Consider the following 25,417-nt stretch of genomic DNA (forward strand, 5'->3'; position numbering starts at 1 on the left):
CATACCTTTTGTTTTTAAACTCAATCCATCTGTTAATTAGTTTCTCATTCTCTCTCATCGTGTTTCATCCCCTTCTTCCTCAATGGTAAAGAAATCCACCAAAAATTCTATTTCTCGTACCATTGACGATGCCGAGCATTCCATCGTTTCACGTAACTGGACCGCTACCAATCTCTTGTAGTCTCCTGAGCATAAGTATAGTACTATGTCTCCCGGAAGATTTACTGGGGTCAAACCCCTCTTCCACTCTGACGTTGTCGCTCTTATCCCAGATCCGTCTATAGAGGCTGATTGCTTTAGGAAGAATTGGATGTGTTTTTACTACTACCTGTTTGATATCGGGATGACCTTCCTTTTTTCAAAATTAGTTTTCGATGTATTGATGGCTTTAAACGTCGCTCCTGGATAGCTGATACCGTCTACGTCGAGAACTTTGGCTTGTTTGAATGCTAGGATCAATGTTGATGTTCTTAAGCATTTATTTAGTCTCAAAAAAATCAAGGGTTGTAGACTAGGTTTCGTGAACAAGAAAAAGGATGAGCCCTTGAACTTAAACAATGAGACGGTTAATGATAAAGGATGGAAGTAAGACTTTTTTTTTGCCGAAGAAAACTCCTTAGGTGATGATGTTGGATTCTCCTTGATCGTAGGACATATAGATGTTCCTTATTAGGTGTGACATGAAATTTCATTGGACAATACTTATCCTTACTTGTATGAACCTTTGATGAAACAAACAAGTAAAGCAACAATAACAATAAACAATACACCAAAAGTTATATGTGGAAAACCCCTAATGTCAGGAGTAAAAGCCATGGGACCGTATTCCACCCAAAAATTTGATATGATAAATTATATGGGCAATACACCAATTTCTTCTCTAGATAGAAATAGAGGAATATAATCACCTGCACACTCTTAAAATAACTCGTCAAGAAGTATGCAATCAAATAAGACAACAATGAGAAAAACCCACAACTAGATTCCCCCTAGCTGTGGTTCCGAAACTTCTGCCCAACCCCTTAATAACTGACCTTCTAGACTTCTGAATTCGAACTCCCCTGTTCAGAATCTAGTAATTGATGTTAGGAATATGTTGTCCAAAATTCACGACGAACGACTGTTAAAACTCAGGGAATCAAAAAATAAGACAACTAGTGCAACCAGAAAATTTTCTACGAATTTTCATTCTATATCTCTCTTGTGTCTATTTGTCTCTCTTTAATTATTTTAATATATATATATATATATATATATATATATATATATATATATATATATATATATATATATATATATATATATATATATATATATATATATATATATATATATATAGTCCTACTCCAATAGAAACCAAATTAGCCTAAAAACTAAGAACCAGTTTCTGGACAGTTTTTTATCACTATTTTTAACTACAGAAATCACTAATTTGTACATAACATATCACTAATTTACATATAGCACATCTCGCGGATATAAATATATATATACACATATATGCAACGTATATGACCATCATCTTCACCCAAATCGTAATAATGGACCTCTTACCACCATTACCAGACGTTTCCATGACTTGCCACCATTGTCTATCATCACCAATAGTCACATACACTTTCCATCATAACTTGCAAAACTAACGACTACTTACCTTCATCATACAACTTCTCTTGCGGCTTCCTACCGCCAAAAACCTTCCTACGGATGAAATTGATCATATATAATCGATTATCAATAGTTTAGATAAGTAGATTTTCTCAATTTTGATAATAAAAATCGCTGTTTACATACTGTATAAAAACAGTGATTAGTGCAGTATAAATTAGTGATACCCGTAGTTATAACTAGTGGTAGGGAAACTAGTTTCTAGTTTCTATTTTAAGAGTGGTTTCCATTTGATCATGAGACTATATATATATATATATATATTAAAGTCACCTATTCATTAATTATATAACTTAAAGTCATGCTTTGCAGCGCAAAGGTGGGAGCCTGTAATTTTCTACATGAAAGAGGTCTAATTATCTATATGTCAAGTTCTCAGACTCAAGGGGCTGATTCACAAAAGTTCAAAGTAGTTAATTTCACATTTCATCCAATTAGGGAGTTCAAATACATAAAATTATCACCTAACATTAACTAGATGTCACTTGTGATCAAACGCACAAGTCTTGGAGACGCAATCTGTAAGTGAGCAAACTTACTATGGGAAAGTTTAATAGTAGATGAGGATTATGTAGCCTTAAACTAGATAACCTACCCCATTGCAAATTCCAGCAACGCCAATCTTTGCATTGTTTTGTCTCAGTACCTGCACACGATACCGTTGACTCAGAGATACTGAAACCTTATTCATAGACAGAAAGCAAAAACAATTGACCATTATCATAATATGCAAAGAAACAATGGACATCATTTGGACACACCGCATCTGTCATCTTTTGGTATCTCTGGAGGCCACAGAGAGAAGAAAGATAATTTATTGTGCAACTTTCATAATAACGTAAAGCGGATAATATCAAAAATTCTTCTCATAAGCACTCATATAGACCATCAGAGTTCAAAGTGCCTAAGTGCTTGCACATAATTCAGAAAATATATGTCAAATATTCGGTAAATGTTGATCAGTTAATATTGTATGAATGTCACGCATCATCACAAAGATCTGAGGTTATAAATGATTCTATCATGGTCAACACGTTCACAGCAAGAAGCTATAGCGAACCCACTGTATCTATATAGAAGTAGAAAAAACTGTACTCCAAGTAATGTGATCAAAAGTCGAGCTCCACTGCAACCAAGTGGATGTCCCAAAGACACAGCACCTCCATGAACATTCTTTCTAAATTTGGAAGTATTGAGAATATAATTTGGACTTAAATGGTAAATGATATTCCCAGGCAAGCTAATATAAGTATATAGAGCTGCAAAGGACACAGATGACTCACTTCACTGATCCCAAGGAGCTTCTGATTAGCAAGAGCCACAACCTATACAAACAAAGTGAGTAGAGTGCTTGTGCTTAATAACAAGGTTCGTAAAGCATCAAAGAGCGAGAACTCTTGTAGTTGAATTTGGTGGTAACTTGGATTTTTCTGAAGTCGTGCGAACACTTTCAGATTGAAGTTATTTGTGGTTCACCAAATAATTCAATCGGATAAAGTCAGAAATTCTGCAAGAAGAGAGAATGTGTTTTGTTGTGTATTTCAAATGAACCATATCCTTGAAATGATCAATGCAACATCTATATATAGATGTCAACAGATGTGTCTTTTGACAATAGGCACATCTTAATCCAAATAGATTTGTCTAATGGAAATAGACACATCTTATCACAATAGATGTGTCTAATGTAAATGGACAAAGCATACACTCCGTACTCCCCTAACTTGTTCGATGTAACATTATGATTACATTGATCAACTAGTTAATTCAATAACACTAAAATATCGAACAACTCTTACAGAAAAGGCTTCATTATTTCATAATAATCAACTTCGAAAGCCTGCAAACCAGCATTTGTAATAGCTTCCAGTATGGCTAGTGATGGAGCCGTAGTAAATAACTCAGGGGCCTGCATAGTGATTTAGTCACTTCTGTCTTGACTGTTTATGCACAACACTATCAAATTGAACAAGGAATACGTGTTTGCTATTGTCTGTACAGGGTTGGCTTTGGTATAACTTGTAAGATTTATTAGAACTTAGTACATTTCGCTCTGCACAGTGTTGTGCCCTTTTGTATAGGTAGCTTAACCTTAAACTAATTGAATAATCAAGCTCTCCTTTGTGTCAACAACAAGTTCTGCTTCCAAAAGTTGTCTAATTAAAAATATCCTCCTCACAATTTTTCTGATGAATTAATATTCCTCTTTGTGCTTCAATGTGCATAGTTTTCCAGGTGTGCTTACTACAGACATTTCATTGACAAGTTCTTTTATATGTGTTGTGCATGCTATTTGTGTATTGAGTGGCTTATGGATTTGCTATATTAGAATTAAACTGAACTTTATGTGCATCATCCTGCTTCATAAAGTTGTCGAATTGTGAAGTTATTTAATGCAATTTTTTCCATAAAACACCATTCTCCTCTGTGCATTGATGAGTATAATTGTCTTGGTCTACTTTTATAGAGTCATTTTATTGATTATAAACAATTACGGCTAATTTTAATATTTACATTGAACTTAGAATAGCACGACTCTATTTGCGGATCTAATGAGATTGAGCATGGCCCTAAAGATGAGAACTAAACCTTCGATATTAAACTTCCAATTGAGAATATTATTTGTCCCAATTGAGTTCATAGTTGATGTAAATTTGTTTTAAACTTGTCAAAAAAAAAAAGGTGCAGGGCATTGAGAATTTAAGCAACGCTACAGGCTGATGCAAGACCACAAGTCAAGTAGAACAAGAGATGTACATCATATGTACCAAGGCCCAAATGGGAGGAAATACTTTATTGGCCAAAACAGCACTTCAAAACAGAAAAGAACATCCACAAGTCAGAAAGACTTCAAAGAAAACAGAATAAACAAGTTCAGAATACTGAAGTCAATGAAATCACCACCCAAGGGCAACTTCAGTTGCTCATTTACCCCCCACCCGAAAAGAAAAAAAGTAATATTAGTAAATCTGGCTCGTTCTTTAAATCCAGCCATGTTGCTTTAAAATCTACCATCTAACAGGAAGTAAGCAGGTTCTAATCGAGCAGCATAGCCATATTTAGACGTACTGTACTTTCGGTGCACGCCTGTGAGCTTTCCAGTGGCTGCATTCTGATGATAAGTAACCATCAGCTTCGAACATTCCCTGTTAAAAATTGAAGAAAATCAATATATCTGCACCAATATCTTAAAGCTTGATATCCTGAGTTTTTACATGTTATAGATGTACTTGTAGCATTAAGTTGAAGTAGGATTTAATTTTGATATTGATTTTTGCAGTTGTCAAGGCAGAAATTACTTACAGTAGTTCACATTCATGGTAACTGGTATGCATTTCACAAGTCCTACTCCACTGCCTTGCCCTGCCAAGCGTACATTGAGCCGTGAAGACAGCAGCAGCTGCTAACAGGGAGGGTGGATACTTCAGCATCTCATATTCCACCAACGAAAGCTCTGTTATAAAGAACGCTACAAGCTCCAGCTAATCACAACACATCAAACCAAAATTTCACTAAGAATAGTGTTGTCTGTTCTTATGTAAGATGATTAATACAAAAAGACAGAGTTCTGGAACCAGGAATGAATAGATTAAAACCTTATTATCACCCTGAGCAGCTTTAAGAAACCGCTTTAGAAACACATACGGAGTAGGAACTGATAGGTTAAACTGAAGCTTGTTAACCATTAATTTCTCCTGCAAGAAAATTACATTTTTTAAACATCAACACAACTTTAATTATAATAGGAAGTAAAAGGAAAACATGATACTAAGATATTGCCTGGTAAAACGACTTACCATATCAAGAACCTCATATCTAGTGTAAGCCTTGTCAGATATCGTTATGAGATCATCCACAACAGGAACAGACACTTCTTCATATTTGCAAGCAAGTAGCATGGCAGTAATCCCAACAAGCTGTAGCTTTTTCCGTACTATAGGGTGAACGGCTATGAATCTGTCTATTAGATTAACAGTAAGATACAACGTCTCCTCCATTAGTTCGAACTTGTAATGTACCTGTTGGTTTTCAATATTATTAGAATAAATAAAATATTGCTGCTGCTATACATAAATTTATTCTACGTTAATAAAGCTAATACTTTGGACTGACCTCAATCAGCCAATCAATCAGAATCCCTCTCATCCTTTCATTTATGTCAGCTTGATGAATCATATAATTAGGAGGAACACAACTAGAACTCTGCATAAAAAGGTGAAAAGAAAAAACTCAACAATGTTGTTCTACTAATATATTAAAAGAAAAACATCCTACATCCACTACGTAAGGATATAATTCGTTCAGATCTGTGGCGGGAGCTACAGAGAATTGGCTCAGAGTAAGCAAAAGTCCACATATACTTGATAAGACATATAAGCATCAGAAGTTAACATATATATAATGGCACATATAGTACACCATTCTGACTATAAGCTCCGCTCATATATCCTTTCCTTGAACACCTACTCACATTTGTAAAAATATGTAATCATCATGAATCCATTATGTGAGCCAGCACAATTAGTTTTTGTCTATAACAAGAGCTACTGAGAATTTGCTTGTTGTAAGTGAAAATCTGCATTACTTTGTATGCGAAATTGAAAGTAAACAATTGTTCTTATATATTATGACCTTATGGTTTTAAGTTCAATAAAGTGCAGTCAAGTGTTGAAAAACAAGGGGACTGAATCACGGAAGAAATTCTGCTTTTGCCCCTTCAAACTTGTGATAAAACTGCAAATTAGCCAGAACTCTATCTAATTTCTTAACAACCCCTATACCCCATGCGGAGAACCTGCCCAGGTAAATTGAATACCAGAGTAAATCATGTCTTGAACTTTAATAAAATTAATACAGTCTCTAAACTCTTGCATGGCAGGAGACTTGCTACTAACACCCCCTTGCATCTCTGAATTATTAAAATGCATTAAAATCACCCATCAACACCCAAGGAGAGTTAGAAGTCAACATACTATAAGTACGAAGAAAATGCCATAGACTCCTTGGGTTAACATGCTCATTAGCAGCATAAACTATAGAGCAGTGGAACGAATAATTATTTTCCAAAACAGTAACGACACAGTGAATTACCTGATCAGTATTCAGTAAATAAAATCACTAAAACATCAAATAATTCCGGATTCCAACCCAACACAATACGGCAACCCTTCCGACAAAATTCAGAATTAGAAAACCACTCCCACTTTCTGAACATTCTGTTAAAAACATTCTCCACTTTTCCTCTCGCTACATGTGTTTCAATCAAAGAACACAGGCCAACTTGATTATCAATAATTAAATCCTCAACCTCCTTTCTTTTTTAGGGCTGATTAAACCTCTAACATTCCAAAAGGCTAATTTATCCATAAACACAAATAGGAAAAAAAGAACCAAAGTATAAAAAGAGCTACTGAGAATTTGCTCATTGTAAGTGAAAATCCGCAGTACTTTGTATGCGAAATTGAATGTGTATCATGACATTATGGTTTTAAGTTCAATAGACCAACTGCAGTCAAGTATTGAAAAACAAGGGGACTGAATCACATTACCTCTACCCTCCGGTAGTGAGCATAAAGATCATTGACATAGTCAACAACGGCAAGTGTGTTGTTCTTGTCTACACCATCAATGTCCAACACCTGTTCCTCCTCCCCAACATCTTCCATTTCAATTTCAGCATCCTACAATAATAATCATAAGTTGTCAAGTAATAATCTGTGCTCAGGCCATGATGATTGCATAGTCGAATTGGTTAAAAGACAAAATCAACATACCATTCTGTCAATTTCCTCCAACATAGCCTCTGTATGTTGGACATACATGGGCACAGGATAATCATCATGCAAATTGTATTCATCGACATCGATTATAGAACAATCTTTAGGTTCACTTGGTGTCGGGACTATTAGTAGTGATGGCCTTGTTTCCTAATCATATTTATCAAACAACAAATTCATATCAAACTAGTCCAATCTTCAGGATTTATAAAAAAGTACCACAATGGTTATAAAATAGATATACCTGCACTACTGGTTGCTGCTGTTGCTTGCATGACGATTGCGCAGCTGCAAGCTTCCTAAAAGACAGAATTAAACAATAAAAAAACATCAATAAGTTGCATTCACTTGGATGGAATGGAATGAGGATAGAATGGAATGAAAATATGCATATGTAGAAATTTAATGGGAGAAAGAACAAAGTATGACATAATAGTGACTAAATACGAGTGAGTCAAAAATTTTAATGATTAAGATTGTTGGGAACCATGATGAAGAAGTAGAATGAGCATTCCTTCCAAAACATTTGAGTTAGATTTCTAATTCAAATTGTCTGGAATTAAATAATTGGAGGAATGAAAATTGTAGACATTTTCTCCGATTACCCCCAATTTATAGTACAACATCCATTCCATTCTCCCCCTATTCCATTCTATCCAAGTGAACACAGCCTAAGTTGTATGCTATTACATATGAGAAGTACACAATATCAGCCAACCATTACAACTTTTTAGTGTTAGCTACTGACCTTGTCACTGGTCTATGGACCGGAATCGGTGGATGCTTATTAGGAATGGCATGTCTTCTGATCAGTAATGACAATAAAAAAGTGAGCACATAGTTAGATATGGTACATTCATAAAGATGAAAATGGTCACAGGTAAAATTAATAAAATAAAGGATTCAGATAATTACTCAGATAATACACTTCTCTTGCTAACTGCACATGGATATGGTGCAGCTCCGACTACATTCCGATTAATGGTACTCAATGCCCTCCTAGTGTGCCCAATTCCTGTTGCAAATTTCCCACTACCACCCCTTAAAATCCCTGAATTTAAAAAAGAAATACAATATATGATAAGATTTTGAGTCAAACCAAACATAAAATCAAATACATGACATGCGCATATATAACGAAGAACAAGTTCAAATTCCTTATACCTTGAGTGTTTGAGGGCTGTACTCCATCAACACAATTTTCATCTGATCCAGCCATTTGAATAGTCTGCAATTAAATCATATCAATATTTTGGACAAGATTCAACACACACCATTTGAAACAAAAGTTAAGAAAAACAAGCCTAACAATTTCAAATTATAAATCAAGAATCAAAAGATAAAAGCAAACCCCCATCTTAAATTTGATGAGATGCTCAACCAAATTCATGAATACCTCTAAATCAGTGCCTATACAAACGATACAACTCGAATTAAAAGTGAATGAAGCACCCGCTCTTCTGATCTCGATAACAAGAGAGACTAAAGTAACCAAGATTCCATCAATCAATAAACAGATTGATTATTCAGAAACACACTCTCTCTCCTTCTCCCCCACCCTCTCTCCCCTTAACACAGGCTCTCTTTTGCCCTTAACACAGGCTCTCTCTTTGGTTATATGGGTTCTCGGAGAAACAAATATGATAAATTATACATATAAAATATAAAATATATAATATAATGAAATGTATAAGTTGAAATTGGGTCGGAAAGTGAGTTGTCCGCTCTTACTCTCGTTTGCTTTTAAAAGCAACGGCTAGTTAATCTCAGCCGTTTGATTACGAGATATAAAGTCGCTGCGGGCTTAACGGTTACCACCTTGCTTTCAAATTTTATTATTTTGTTTTTACATGTATATTTTCTTAACATCCAAATATTATCTCTGCATACAGAAATAGAATAGATTTTGATTGAGTTATATTATGCACAGGATAGTTTAGATTTATAAGATATAATTTTCTTATATTTATATCATTCCATTTTATATGCATTTTTTATTACATTTTCATAAAATTTCATTTTTATTAAGAAAGCTACAAATTCCTTTGTTTCGTTTTTCATATTGTTTTCGTATACATAAAAAAAATTTCTTTTATTTACAAGATTTGAGTGGATATAGTAGTAATCTATGGGATAAAGAGTGATAATTAATTGGGATGTATGCCATGGATTTATTTTTATTAAATAAAAATGTATATGCTTGTTGTAATCTATAAATGTGAAATTATCCATATATATAATATATTAGATTTATATTTATATATTATATATTTTTACATTTTATAATTAAAATTGAAATATCAAAGATTTTTATAGATTTATGTGTTTAAAACAAGTTTACCATAAATTAAGAAAAGTCTCAGTTATTATTCAAATATATTTATATTTATTTTTTGATTAAATAAGTAAAAAACTTATATTAATTGATCTAATGAAAAAATTGAAACAAATACACACAAATCTATTAGGGGTCGTTTGGTTCGAGGAGTGGTACGGGGTTAGAATGAGTAATCGGGTTAGGGTGATATGGGTTTGCGGTATGATATCTGATATCATGTGTTTGCTTGAGTGCTGAAATCGATATATAAAATCTTGTAAAAAATAAGTTATCAATTTATATTAATTAAAAATATTAATGATAATAATATTATTATTTATTTATTTTTGCATCACTGATTTAATTTTGTATCAAACAATATTATTTGATTACTTAAATAGATAAAAAAACAAAAATGAATGCATCTCATACCTATCTCATCACTTGGGTAACAAAAACTTATACCTTGAATGTTTAAGGTATTAATTAGTTTGAGATTATGTTTTTCTCAACCAAACACTATGTATGGGTTTGGAATGGACAAACCCCATATACAACATGAATCACATGACATCTTAATAAAATGAAATTTTGTGTTTGAACCAATATACAATTCTACGATAAAAAACAAATATTAGTTATAATATAAAAATTAATAATAAGAAATAAATATTAATAATCAACCGTGAGTCACAAGATATAAATTATATATATATATATATATATATATATATATATATATATATATATATATATATATAGGCAAGTGATCAAATACAAACCAACTCTTAAATATAAACTAAAAACCAATTTCCCTACCACTATTTATAACTACGGGTATCACTAATTTATACTGCACTAATCACTGTTTTTATATTGTATATAAACAACGATTTTTATTATCAAAATTAAGAAAATCTACTTCCCTAAACTATTGATAGTCGATTATAGATGATCAATTTCAATCGCAGGAAGGTTCTTGGCGGTAGGAAGCCGCAAGAGAAGTTGTATGATGGTAGTAAGTAGTCGCTAGCTTTGATAAGTTATGATGAAAAGTGTATGTGACTATTGGTGATGGTAGACAACGGTGACAAGTCATAGAAACGTCTGGTAATGGTGGTAAGAAGTTTATTATTACGGTTCGGGTGAAGATGATGGTCATATACATTGCATATATATTTATGTATATATTTGTATTTGGGAGATATGTTATATATAAAATAGTGATATGTGATGTACAAAATAGTGATTTCTTTTGTTAAAAATAGTGATTAAAAATTGGGTTTTTAGTTTGTAGGCTAATTTAGTTTGTATTGGAGTATGACTCTCTCTCTCTCTCTCTCTCTATATATATATATATATATATGTTAGATATAATTGATGATTACTAATGTTCTTAAAGTTTGTTTTAGAACAGGAGTGATCAGAGTTTAAGATGGAAGCTGATCAGAGTTTAATAAAGTCTGACCAGAGTTTGATAAAGTCTGATCAGAGTTTACATAGTCAAGACTCATCAGAGTTTACACGTGGAAAGAGCTCAGAAGCGGATATACTTCAAGGAAGGATAGAAGCAGAGGAGTGATTTGCTGACTATGGAAACTAAACAGAAAACAGTAGCAATCTTTGATTGATAGAATACATAGCTGATTTATAGGATATCAAATCAGAGATTGATTTTGTAACTGTGTCTATATAAACACAGATTAGGGTTACTCTAAAGGAGTTGAGTTATCGAGTATATTTTACAGAACCCTAGCAGCTCTCAGTGATAATATATAAATCACTGAGAGAGTTTTTGTAACCATTCAAGCTTTGTGAACAAGAGTTTACTGCTTTCAATCTCTTATATTGTCATATTGTGTTATTGATTGTGTTCACTATATTAACTTATATAGTGAGTTTATAGGACCTAACAAGTGGTATCAGAGCCAGCTCTGTTAAGATAACTACAGTGAGATCTTAATCACAATCATGTCTGAAAAATCACAAGCTTCGTCTTTTAGAGTTCCAGTCCTTAAGGCATCTGAATATCCAGTCTGGAAAGAGAGAATGATTATATTTCTAGACTCTGTTGATCCAGAATACCTTGACAGGATCTATGATGGACCACACATGCCCACCAAGCTCTCTGTTGGGATTGCAGATGAGCCTCAGAAGATGATTCCAAAAGATAAGAAAGATTATACTCCTGAGGACATCTTGTCAATTGGTAAAGACTCAAAGGTGAAACACCTTCTACACAGTGCCCTTGATAATGCAATGTCTAATAGGGTGATTGGGTGCAAAACTGCTAAACAAATCTGGGATGCTCTGGAAACCAGATGTCAGGGAACTCAAGCCATCAAGAAGAACAGAAAAAGCATCCTTACACAGGAGTATGAGCACTTTGACTCAAAATCTGGTGAGTCCTTGACAGATCTGTATGACAGATTTGTCAAACTGTTGAATGACTTATCTCTGGTGAACAAGGAATATGATCTTGAAGACTCAAACCTCAAATTCCTTCTGGCTCTTCCTGAAAAATGGGATTTGAAAGTCACTACAATAAGAGACAATCTTGATCTTGGAGAAATGTCTCTTGATGATGTTTTTGGAAGACTGAAGACTCATGAACTTGAGATGGAGCAGAGGAGCAAACGTCATGGAGGCAAATCAAAGTCTGTTGCTCTAAAAGTTCAAGAGGAAGCTGCTAAGAGCAAAGGAAAAGCTCATGTCACAAAGTCTGACATTGAGTCATCAAACTCTGATGACTCAAACTCTGATGTTCCCTCAGACTCTGAAGAAAGTGATGATGAGATGATGCAGCTAGCAGCATTGATGGTGAAAAGCTTCAAGAAGTTGGCTTACAAAAAGTTCAACAAAGGCAAAAGTTTCTCAAGGAAAGACAGAAACTCTGACAGAGTTTATGATAAGAAGAACTTCAGGAAGAATGAGGGCAAGGAAGGAAAAGCTGGAAAAGCTGACAAGTATACCTGTTTCAACTGTGGTGAAAAGGGTCACTTTGCATCTGAATGCAAGAAAGCCAAGAAAGAAAAGGAAAAAGCCTTTATCACCAAGAAAGGAAACTGGACAGATACATCTGATTCAGAGGAAGAAGTCAATTATGCTCTGATGGCAAACACTGACAACAACTCTGAATCTACTGCTAAGGTACCTCATTCTACTCTTGCCTTTGATACTGAAGATATAACTGAGTTAAGATTATTCCTTAAAACTTTGCATATCAGCTTTAGAGATCAGACTTTAGAAAATGAAAGATTAAAATCTGAAACTCTAAGTGTAAAGAAAAGGAATGATTATCTAGAAAAAGAATTAGTCCAGATGTTAGAAGTTCAGAAGGAGAGAGATGATGCTGTCATTGTCAAAGATGAACTATTAAAGAGGTATGCATCTCTTCAATCAGAACTTGCTAAGGAAAGGGATATTATTAAGACATGGACTAATTCAGGCAAAACTACTCAGGATATCTTAGGTAGTGGAAACTGGAAGAAGGGACTAGGTTACACTGATAACTCAGAAGCTGAGTCATCAAAAACAGAGTTTGTTAAAACTCAAAAACCTAAGGTTAAACCTGTTAAATTTGTTGCTGAATCATCTAAGTCTAAACAGAGTAGACCAGAATCAGAGATTAACAACAATTTAAAATCTGATAAGCCCAAACAGGTTAACATAGGACTGATGACTCAGAAACAGCTTAAGCATAAGCTTAAAGAGGTAAAGTCTGATAACAAAGACAAGGAGCCTAGGAAAAATAGAAATGGCAAGGTTGGAATAGACAAGAGTAATAACTACATGCCTATTCCAAATGCACCTAGGAAGACATGCCATAACTGTGGAAATACTAATCATCTTGCTAATTTTTGCAGGAAGAACAAGGACATTAACTCCTTATCTACAAAGTCTGAAGTTAGAAAAAGTAGTATTAGATATAAACCACAAGATCCATGTTTTCATTGTGTTAGTTTATGGCATTCTATTTATACTTGCAAAGAATATCATAGTTTGTATTATGATTATTACCAATTGAAACCTTCTCTGAAAAAGGTTAATAAAAGCTCTGCAAGTACAAAATCTGTTTCTAGTACAAACTCTGTTCCAAAGTCTGTTAGCTCAAACTCTGATAATAATAATTCCGCTGCAAAAGCTAACAAACTTAATAAGGCCAAAGGATCCAAGCAAGTCTGGGTCCTTAAAACTAACAATTAGTGGTCTTTGTGATTGCAGGGCAACAGGAAGAAAATCCTAGTCTTGGACAGTGGATGTTCAGGACACATGACTGGAAATAAGGCCCTGCTGTCAGAGTTTGTGGAAAAAGCTGGCCCAAGTGTTTCTTATGGAGATGGCAACATAGGAAGGACTCTGGGATATGGCAACATCAATCTTGGAAATGTCATCATCTCAAATGTAGCTCTTGTTCAAGGGCTAAAACACAATTTACTCTCTGTCAGTCAGATCTGTGACAGAGGATATCATGTTGATTTCTATGAAGAACACAGTGAGATAGTAAGCAAGTCAACAGGCAAGGTGGCAGTGATTGCTCACAGACATGGAAACATTTATGAAATCAACTTGCCTACAAACTCTGAAGGAAAAACAATTTGCTTATCTACAAGAATCTCTGCAGAAGAAAGTTGGAAGTGGCATAAGAAGCTCTCACATCTCAATTTCAACTCCATAAATGAGCTTATAAAGAAAAAGCTTGTGAGAGGACTCCCTGAATCACTACTCACTTCAGATGGTCTATGTGATTCATGTCAAAAGGCTAAGCAGAGAAAGACATCCTTCAAGAGTAAGACTGAATTCTCAATAAAGAAGCCATATCATCTTCTACATGTTGATCTATTTGGACCAGTTAATGTACCATCCATTGCAAGGAAGAAATATGCTCTTGTCATTGTTGATGAGTATACTAGATACACTTGGGTATATTTTCTTCACTCTAAAGATGAAACAGCTTTGCATCTGATGGATCATGTGAAGCAACTGGACCATGGATCTGAAGACAAAGTAAAGATCATTAGAAGTGATAATGGAACTGAGTTCAGAAATTCAACAATGGAAGAGTTCTGCAAAGAAAGAGGTGTTGTGCAACAATTTTCTGCACCTGGAATACCACAGCAAAATGGTGTAGTTGAAAGGAAAAACAGGACTCTAATAGAAGCTGCCAGAACTATGCTTGATGAAGCTAAATTACCTACTTATTTCTGGGCAGAAGCTGTTCAAACAGCTTGTTTCACTCAAAATGCAACACTGATTAATAAGCATGGCAAGACCCCATATGAGATGGTGAAGAAAAAGAAGCCAAATCTGAAGTACTTTCATGTATTTGGGTGCAAATGCTTTGTATTGAAGACTCATCCAGAACAGCTTACCAAGTTTGATTTAAAATTTACAAGTTCATGATGATGAAGCATATGTTGAGGGGGAGCATCAGAATGTTTCAGACTCTACCCAAGACTCAAACTCATCAGAGAATGCTGGCTCAAACTCATCAGAGAATACTGATTCAAACTCTGATAGCACAAATTCTGGGGGAGCTACAGAGAATGATCAACAGAATCAAGAGAGCATGGATCAAGGGGGAGGATCCAATGATGAAAGTAGCCAACTTCCACATGCTAGGAAGTGGACAAAATCTCATACACCTGATTTGATAATTGGAAATCCAGAAGCAGGTGTGCAAACAAGGACAGCTACAGCAAATGAGTGTTTACATCATTGCTTTCTGTCACAAACAGAACCTAAAAAGGTGAAGGAAGCTCTTCAAGATGCTGACTGGATTCAAGCAATGCAAGAAGAGCTAAATGAGTTTGAGAGAAATAATGTCTGGACCCTAGTACCAAGACCAAAAGATAGATCCATAGTTGGTACAAAATGGGTTTTCAGAAACAAAACTGATAGTGAAGGTGTCATTACAAGGAATAAAGCAAGACTTGTGGCAAAAGGGTATTCACAACATGAAGGTATTGATTATGTTGAGACATTTGCTCCAGTTGCAAGATTGGAGGCAATTAGAATCTTTCTGGCCTATGCTGCTCACAAGAAGTTCAAAGTATTCCAGATGGATGTCAAGAGTGCTTTTCTTAATGGGAAACTGGATGAAGAGGTATATGTTGAACAACCTCCAGGCTTTGTGGATCCAAAGCATCCAGACTATGTTTATAGATTGGACAAAGCACTTTATGGACTAAAGCAGGCTCCGAGGGCATGGTATGAAACTCTGGCTCAATTTCTTCTTGAAAGTGGATTTACTAGAGGTACCATAGATAAAACCCTGTTCTATTTGAATCATGGTAATGATCTGCTTTTAGTTCAAATCTATGTTAATGATATCATTTTTGGTTCCACTAATGCTAAACTCTGTCAAAGATTTGCCAAGCTCATGCAGTCTAGGTACCAAATGAGCATGATGGAAGAACTCAGTTATTTTCTGGGTTTACAAGTTAAACAGACTGAAGATGGGATTTTTATCAATCAAGCCAAGTATACCAGAAATCTCTTGAAGAAATTTGGTATGCAAGACAATTCAGCTGCAACTACTCCTATGGCAACTGCAACCAAGCTAGACAAAGATACTGGCGCATCAGTGGATATCACAAACTATAGAGGAATGATTGGATTCTTGCTTTATCTGACTGCAAGTAGACCAGACATAATGTATGCCACATGTCTATGTGCAAGATTTCAGGCAGATCCAAGAGAGCCTCATCTGATTGCAGTAAAGAGGATATTCAGATATCTTAAGGGAACCACATCATTGGGATTATGGTATCCTAGAGAATCAGATTTTAGTTTAATTGGATACTCTGATGCAGATTTTGCAGGGTGCAAAATTGACAGGAAAAGCACAAGTGGGAGTTGTCAATTTCTGGGTGGAAGACTCGTTTCTTGGTACAGCAAGAAGCAAAAGTCAATATCAACATCAACAGCAGAGTCAGAGTATATAGCTGCAGGCAGCTGCTGTGCTCAAATTCTTTGGATGAAGAATCAATTATTGGACTATGGGTTATCCTTTTCTAAAATTCCTATTTATTGTGATAACCAAAGTGCTATTGCTATGACAGGAAACCCAGTTCAACATTCTCTGACAAAGCACATCAGTATCAGATATCATTTTATAAGGGAGCATGTGCTGGAAGGAACCATTGAACTTCACTTTGTTCCCACTGAACAGCAGCTAGCAGACATATTCACCAAACCACTAAGTGAAGCAACCTTTACTAGGCTGGTGAATGAGCTAGGAATGATATCAGGAACTGAGTAAACATAATGGTCAGATCTTTCAAGTTTAAATTGTCAAATTACCATATGTATTGCTCACAAATTTGCCATGATATACTCTGATTGTTAAACTCTGATGACATTCTCTGATAATATACTCTGTTTGTTATACTCTGATTGTCATTCTCTGACGACATTCTCTGATGTTTGCAAACTCTGAATCTTGCTAAATGATCTCATTTTATTTCTTTGAGACAAATAACCTCTGAAGATACTATGAAGCATGATCTGAATTAGTAATCATGAATCTCAGTTAAGTTCTTTTAATCCTGATCTCAATTTTGTGCTACTATCTTACACTATATGCATGTTGATATCATTGAGACTCTATTACTTCACATATCTTAATTATAAGTGAGACTGATTAATTTGCATTTTCTCTCAGTAAATTAGACAGTGATTATAAACTCTGATGCTATACACACCCCTGAAAATAAGCATGGTACTCCTTTGAGATCTTAGATGTCTATATGACAGTGACTGGGAAGACCCAAACATTTGCTGGTATTAAGTAATTGCTAAGATTTTATAATCTATGGTGACTAGTCACAATCTCTGATTACTGGAGAAATACTGTTGCAGAATCATATTTAAAGGTCGTGATTCATTTACACTGAAAAGCGTCCTGGAAAAAAAAAAAGGGGGTTAGTTTACTTTATATATTTCTTCATCAGAGTATGTCCCTTGTCTATGTCTTGAGAGTTTAAATAAATTATTTTTGTCTACCTTATAATTACGAAATTGTGAAATTCTATAATCTCTGATTTAATATGTCCACACACACATTATTTCACAAGCACATTATTGAGCTATGGATTTTTTGACAAAATCTGATTTTTTTGATGAATTTTCTAAACATCATGCCTTATTCTGAGGTACTTAGAAATTTATTTTCTTTGTTTTAAATCTCAGAGTTTAAAATTCGAGGGATCTGATTTTGATTTTTAAAATCTTGTACATTTCAGAAGTTTAAATATTCAGAGAATGTGAAGAGAGTGTACCAAACGGCTGTATTGTTAGTGGGTTTACATGTAAAACATTTTAATAGGAGAACGTGTAATCAGCATTTATAACTGCACAAGTTTTACTGCGCTCATGATTACTATTCTCTTTTCTCCATACCACTAACATTCATCTACCAGTTAAAATCTGACAGGTGTACAGCTGAACAAAAGCCCAAGCGTGTACAGCTAAACAAAATCTGAAGAGTTTATCAAATCAGATTTTATTGCTTGTTATTCACTTATACACTTCATCTTTACACACACTCTCTCAACAAACTCTTAAGCTCTTCTCTCTGCAATTCAAATCTTCTCTTACACACTTTCTCAAACACCTTCTTTCCTTTACAAACTCTGCTCTAATGGCCACTTCAGCGTTTACCTATGCAGGTGTGGAGTTTGTACCAAACAACCACGCAGCCATTCTTGACACCACTGATGTTCCAAGGGATTATCATGTAATCCAGGAGTTTCTGGCACAAAGTGCCTTGGCTCGAGCTCTTACTGCACCGGCTAGATTATCTGGGAGTCAGATAATAACCTTTTGGCAAACAGGGCATTATGACAATGGTGGTGCAGCTGGATCACCATCCATTGTATTTGAGTATGACGGAGCGGAATATGCTGTCACTCCAGCCACCGTCCGAGCAGCATTCAACCTGCCAGAGGATGCTGCTTACATTACAAATGGAGATGCCAACCTCAGAACCATGATGACTGATTTGGGCTACTACGAATCTCTTGATAAATTGGGTCAATTAAAGCGTCCAGGACTCAGGAAGGAGTGGAGCTTTTTCTTCGACTACATTACCAGGGCCTTCCAGAAGAAATGCACAAACTGGGATGCCATACCCATGGATATGCTTCAAATTGGGTATTCTCTGATCTATTCTACTAATTTCGATTTTGGTAGATTAGTTATTAGAAATATTGGTGAAAGAATGCATGAAAATCGTCAGATTATATATTTTTCACGCTTTTGCCAATTGCTGTTTAATGCCACTGTTGGAGAAGTGGCTTTTGATGCTGCAGATGAGATCAAACCTTTTAAGCTTCATAAAAGGGTTTTCAAAGATCTCATATCTAAAGATGAGAAGAGGCCAGTTCTCAGGCCATTACAAATTCCAGCTCCATTAAGAGCTAGGCTGAATCTGCCTCCAGCACCACAGCAACAGCCTCAAAACCAACCACAACATCCAGTCTCTCCTACAGCCACCAGACAACCCAGATCATCTACACCAAAACCATCAAGGGCTACAAAGTCTGATGCAGCCCCTTCCACTGTGAAGACCAGAACCTCTGTTGCTACACAAGTTCTGAAGACAAAGTCTGATAGGCCAACAAACTCTGATACAGTTCCTACTGTAAACTCTGAGACAGTCTCTAAGACTTTAAACACTGAAGCTGCTTCTCCACCAAAGCAGAAAAGAAGGAGACTTGTTGCAGCATATGATTATGATGATCTGGAAGCCTCTCCTGCAACAAACTCTGAACCTCCTCAGGCTAGCCCTCAGTCAAGGAAAGTCAGATTTAAAGCAAGGGCACACAAGCCTAAGAAGGCAAAGGTACCCATCACTGAGATAACTGATTTCACTCTTGAGGAAGAGCAAGCACCATCCACTTCACTTCCGGATTTATCTCAAGCTCTGATGGTGCATCCTCTTCAGGCTGTTCCACTCTCTACTGCTACAGCATCCTCTACTTCATCTGAAGTAGATGAGGAAATAGTTTGCAAGGAACCAGTTACAACTGAAGCTGGGACAACAGTGTCTGATCCTCACACTTCAATATCTGATCATGGACCCTCCACTCCAATTCCTCATTCTCCATTGAAATTTCCTGAGGGTGCCACTATTCATGATACAGCTCTAGAAAATTACAAGTCAGATGCTGAAATTGAAGACTCTGACAAGGTAGTATTGGAAGCATTACAGTCACTTTCCAAAGCTAATGAGGAGCCAAGCAAATCAAAAGAGAAAGTTGTTCCAGATGCTGTTAAAGATGCTGTTGATCCTGCATCTGATGATGATGAGGATGATGAAAGTGAAGATGATGACAATGAGGATGAAGTCCCCATGTCTCTTCAACAACAGAAATGGGAGTCTACCAGCCAATACAATGCCAGACTGCAAACTCTGAAGCCAAACTCTGAGCCTCTTCCCAGGGATCTTCAGGTTGATCCACCAAATGAAGTATGGGATAAACTCTGGCTGAGTCACCAGCATTCTCTGGAGCCAGCAAAAGCTGAAGAATTTCTATCCATGGCAGAGAATAAAATTATAAACTCTGATGTTATGTCAAGCCTCAAAGCCACAGTTCTATATCTGAAGACATTTCATACTGCTCATGCTCAGACATCTAAGTCAGTAGATGGTCTAAGAACAGAGGTAGCCAACTTTAAGGAAACTCAGAATATGGACAAGAAAAGGCATTTACTACCTCTGAAGGAAGACATGAAGAAGCTGGTGTCTGCAAATCAATCTTTGGAACAGAGGATGACAAACATTGAGTCCACTCAAGAGACAATGTCTAAACAGCTTGAAGCCATCCAATCTTCACTTTCTCTGATAACTTCAGTATTGATTCCTGATGAGGATGATGTCAAAAAGGGGGAGAGAGTAGCACAAGTCAAATGCAAGTCTACTTCTCAAACTCTGAAAAGAAAGAAAAATGATGATGATGATGATGTGGATGACTTCACCAAGAACAAAAGATTTCAAGCTGCAACTGGTGGAAGAGTTTCAAACTCTGACAGTCAAAAACAGTCTAAGCAAAGCTCAAAGTCTGCTCCAGCTCCAACACACAATGTCACATCTGGATCAAAGCAAAGACCAGTGGCTGGATCAGATAAACCAATGACTGATGAAGAGTATGCTAGATTGTTATTTGAACAGGAAAATCCAGAAGCTGAATTGGATTTGGAGTTGATTGCTGCAGAGGAAGCAGAGCTAAAGAAAGAATATGAGCAAGCTATAACCTCAGGCAAAATCCAGAAACCTGCAAAATCAACTGCCAGACCAAAGGAAAAAGGGATACTGATAAAGGAAACTACTATTGCTGATCAGAGTTTACCAATCAAAAAGGTATACTCTGAAGATGAATATACAAGCAAAGGCAAAAGCATAGTAGATGATAGCCTTGAGAAAGGATGGGTTCAGAAGAAGTCTACAACCTCTGACAAAGATCAAGTTGTAAAAGGAAAGATATCAGAAGCTGCAATCTCTGACAAAGCTCATATTGCAGAATCACAAGAAGAAAAATTAACCTCTGACACAGCTCAAGTTAATAAGGAAGCAAAGAAAGACACAACCTCTGACAAGGCTCAAGCTGTGTTCAAACCAACAACAACCCCATTGCCAGGATTTGCAAAGCCAAGTCTGATGACTGAGATAAATTTCGACAAAGGCTCAATTCAACCAATCTCTCATCGAAAAGCAGGAAGAGATAAAGGAGGACTAGGATCTAAATATGAAAAATTTGATCAGAGTATAGGATCAATGTCAACAGACCCCTCATCTCTCTGTGCACCCAAGACTGGAGCATTGCAAGAAAGAATGGACAAACTTGATTCAGTCCAACTGGTGAAGAATGACAGAGGTGATAACATTCTTATCTACTTCATGTCTGATGGAACAATGTTTAGAGTTATTGAAGCTGATCTATATGCTAAACACTGGGAGGAATTGAGATATGTCTCACACATATTTCAAGTGAAGAACAAGTCATGTCAACACATCTCAAATCTGCTCAAAGATCAAATCAGAAGGAAGATGGGTATAACAGGAAACAAGAATGCTGGACCTTTTATTCCTAAGTACTTCAATCATCAAGGACAGCTAGTTGAGATGAAGAAGAATTCAGCAAAAATAGAAACAATAGCTGGAATCAGTACTTTGAGTTTCAATGAAGAGTCTGACAAAGGTTACTACATCAGGCTGGATAAAGACATGAGAAGAAACAAGATCTATGATCTCAGAGCTGCAATTTATCAAACTAGAGTTTCAGATCCAGAGCTAAGAGAGATCAAGAGACAGATGATCACAGCTCTTGCAGAAGCTGAAAGAGAACTCCTCAGAGAATACTTAAAGACAGCCAATGGTGTCTATGAAGCTAAGGAGTAAAGTATCTGTAAGTTTTAAAAGTTTTCTGTTGTGTAGCTAAACTCTGTTGCATTTGACTTATTTGTTTTGACATCATCAATTATCTGTTAACTTGCACATAACATATTTATACACAAGTTGGGGGAGATTGTTAGATATAATTGATGATTACTAATGTTCTTAAAGTTTGTTTAGAACAGGAGTGATCAGAGTTTAAGATGGAAGCTGATCAGAGTTTAATAAAGTCTGACCAGAGTTTGATAAAGTCTGATCAGAGTTTACATAGTCAAGACTCATCATAGTTTACACGTGGAAAGAGCTCAGAAGCGGATATACTTCAAGGAAGGATAGAAGCAGAGGAGTGATTTGCTGACTATGGAAACTAAACAGAAAACAGTAGCAATCTTTGATTGATAGAATACATAGCTGATTTATAGGATATCAAATCAGAGATTGATTTTGTAACTGTGTCTATATAAACACAGATTAGGGTTACTCTAAAGGAGTTGAGTTATCGAGTATATTTTACAGAACCCTAGCAGCTCTCAGTGATAATATATAAATCACTGAGAGAGTTTTTGTAACCATTCAAGCTTTGTGAATAAGAGTTTACTGCTTTCAATCTCTTATATTGTCATATTGTGTTATTGATTGTGTTCACTATATTAACTTATATAGTGAGTTTATAGGACCTAACAATATATATATATATATATATATATATATATATATATAGAGAGAGAGAGAGAGAGAGAGTTGAGTTCTAGAGAGACCCTCCCTATCAAGAGAACTAGAAGACCAGATCTTAGACCGTTGATTTATCATATAAATTAATTGATTTTGATAATGGCATTCTTGTTAATATTGTAAGTGTGAGGGCATTGGTAATTATATTATAAAAAGTAACTGACACAACATTTTTGTGAACCAGTGCATGATTGATTTAATCATATCTTTGTAATTAAGGTAACAGAATAAGAGAATTGATGTGCTCCTTGTCTAATTCTATTACATATATTATAAGCAAATAGAATATTGTTATTGAGGGGAAGAATCACGTATAGAACCGTGAGAAGAATCGATGGACAAATGATGTTATTCTTCACATCTATTAGCGTAAAAGGATGAACCCTAATCTATTGACTATCAATAGATTGGTATGGATAATTTAGGTTGGTTATATGAAATGATGCTCATTATTTTATATTCACTTGATAAGAACTTTTGGAGGCCTAACTGTGTTCTATACAATTGCGTCGATTTTGAATTGTGTATAAAATATTGAATAGATTCTATGTTGAAAAATAACCTAATCTACATAATGTATATAAGTTGTTTAGACGGAGGAAACATTTGCAGAGAGGAAAACTAAAACTTCTCATATATATAAACTGATTACATGCAACCGTTTAAATACTAATGCACATCAACAGTGGTGGCTGTAAAATAGTAAACTACGTGATAGACTTCTAGACTAATACATCTACTCAACTTACTCCACTATGCTCCCACATTTCCTCTACTTAATGCTAATTCTCCTAATAACCTGCTACTGCATATGACCAAGTCATAATATAAATTAAACACTACAGCTAATTTATTCAAAACTAAATAAATAAACAAATACTTAAATAAGTTTAAGATTAAATTCCAACATTCACCCTCATAATCTTAAACTTATGAACATAATTTATGAAGCACTTCTCTTCATTTTGTGATGCACTTCTCACCACCATCTTTTCATTTTGTGATGCACTTCTCACCACTATCAAGTTTGATGCACTTCTCATCAAAAACAATTTTGGAGTATTTCTCTCCACGGTGCACTTCTCACCCACAATCCTAAATTAAAAATTTCTTCCATGACCACTTGTGCCATGATTTTCTTCTCACAGACTTCTCTGGCATCGCCTTGTCTTTCTCGGCAGCCCTATACTACACATGCATCCCATACTACACGTGTAGCTTTGCCACCATCCTTCTGCAACGCCTACTTAAAACTACATCTTCTCTGCAACACAACGCCTCTGCTGCACAACGCCCGGCACCCGTGACGCCAACACCCAGCAACAACCCAAGGATCGGAGGAAAGGCTGTTAAGCCCTGATACTCTCTCCCAACCTGGCTCTGATACCATGTTGAAAAATAACCTAATCTACATAATGTATATAAGTTGTTTAGACATAGGAAACATTTGCAGAGAGGAAAACTAAAACTTCTCATATATATAAACTGATTACATGCAACCGTTTAAATACTAATGCACATCAACAGTGGTGGCTGTAAAATAGGAAACTACGTGATAGACTTCTAGACTAATACATCTACTCAACTTACTCCACTATGCTCCCACATTTCCTCTACTTAACGCTAATTCTCCTAATAACCTGCTACTGCATATGACCAAGTCATAATATAAATTAAACACTACAACTAATTTATTCAAAACTAAATAAATAGTTGCGGCATGACAGATTAAGACATGACATTTGAAAACCGCAAGCATCACACTTTAAGAGATGGTTAATTTTTGTTTGACATATTATGTTCAAGAACGTAAACCCGATCTTGTTCAATTGTGAGATTGTTCGAGGATGATGCACATCCATGTTCTCGATCATTAATATTTGATTCGAATTTGTTTCTAGTGACTTAATATTATGTAATTACTGAAATTTGTTTCCAAATTAAATGTATTGATGCTTGATATTAATAATCTTCCTCTTATATTTATATTTATATGAAATAATATTTATATAAAAAGAAATTAAAATTAATTAATTGTATTAAATAGTAAAAATTTCACTTGCCATTATTGGGCTTTTTTTAAGAAGATGAGTGTTCACAAGTTAAAATATATTCTCTCAACCATAGTACATTACAAAAATATGAATGTTTAAGTGCATTATTAGAGCATCCCATTTGGGGTTGGCTAAATGGTTGACTAAAATAAATTAAATCTTGATGATGTAAAATTTGTTAAATGTGTTGGTGTTGTGTTTTAATGGCACTGACAATATTTTTTGGTGTGTTATTATTAATTTAAGATATTATATATACAATATGTTATTTTAATATGCCAACATATGATGCGGAATCTTCTTAAAAGTCTCTAAAGGTTCGACAAATATAGACAACATCAAGATGTTGGCTAAAATTATAGACAAGGGTAATGGGTTATTGAGTTTAAAATTTTTTTACACCATCTCTATCATTTTTATTTATAATTTTTTAAACTCTTTTTGGCTTAGAGTTCTACAGGTTTGGTTATGC

At 35.2% G+C, this 25,417-nt stretch overlaps 1 protein-coding gene across 2 annotated transcripts; it reads right to left on the reverse strand.

Moving 5' to 3' along the window:
• Positions 1-4,429: 4,429 nt before the first annotated feature.
• LOC108225196 (G2/mitotic-specific cyclin-2) lies at positions 4,430-9,136 on the reverse strand. Of its 2 annotated transcripts, none has more exons than XM_017400019.2 (12): positions 8,842-9,136; positions 8,610-8,673; positions 8,361-8,496; positions 8,194-8,250; positions 7,690-7,744; positions 7,443-7,595; positions 7,218-7,349; positions 5,782-5,871; positions 5,466-5,687; positions 5,265-5,363; positions 4,972-5,150; positions 4,430-4,814 (listed from the first exon to the last, which is right to left on the reverse strand). In XM_017400019.2, the coding sequence occupies exons 2-12, from the start codon at positions 8,662-8,664 to the stop codon at positions 4,670-4,672; spliced, it is 1,323 nt and encodes a 440-aa protein (XP_017255508.1). In that variant the 5' UTR covers positions 8,665-8,673; positions 8,842-9,136; the 3' UTR covers positions 4,430-4,669. The 2 variants fall into 2 exon arrangements, with proteins under 2 accessions (XP_017255508.1, XP_017255509.1); XM_017400020.2 differs by having other exon boundaries at positions 4,523-4,814; positions 8,194-8,247; positions 8,842-8,983.
• Between the last annotated feature and the right edge of the window lie 16,281 nt (positions 9,137-25,417).

Source organism: Daucus carota, chromosome 6 (genome assembly GCF_001625215.2).
Source record: "Daucus carota subsp. sativus chromosome 6, DH1 v3.0, whole genome shotgun sequence".
NCBI lineage: Eukaryota > Viridiplantae > Streptophyta > Magnoliopsida > Apiales > Apiaceae > Daucus > Daucus carota.

What these genes read in the sequence shown, in the direction of transcription:
- LOC108225196 (XM_017400019.2), bottom strand. Translation starts at nt 8,664, where the DNA reads ATGGCTGGATCAGATGAAAATTGTGTTGATGGAGTACAGCCCTCAAAC. An exon ending in TGGAGGAAATTGACAGAATG is followed by an intron (nt 7,350 to 7,442) that starts GTATGTTGATTT and finishes TTATTATTGTAG; the next exon opens with GATGCTGAAATTGAAATGGA. An exon ending in CTCACTACCGGAGGGTAGAG is followed by an intron (nt 5,872 to 7,217) that starts GTAATGTGATTC and finishes CTTTTTATGCAG; the next exon opens with AGTTCTAGTTGTGTTCCTCC.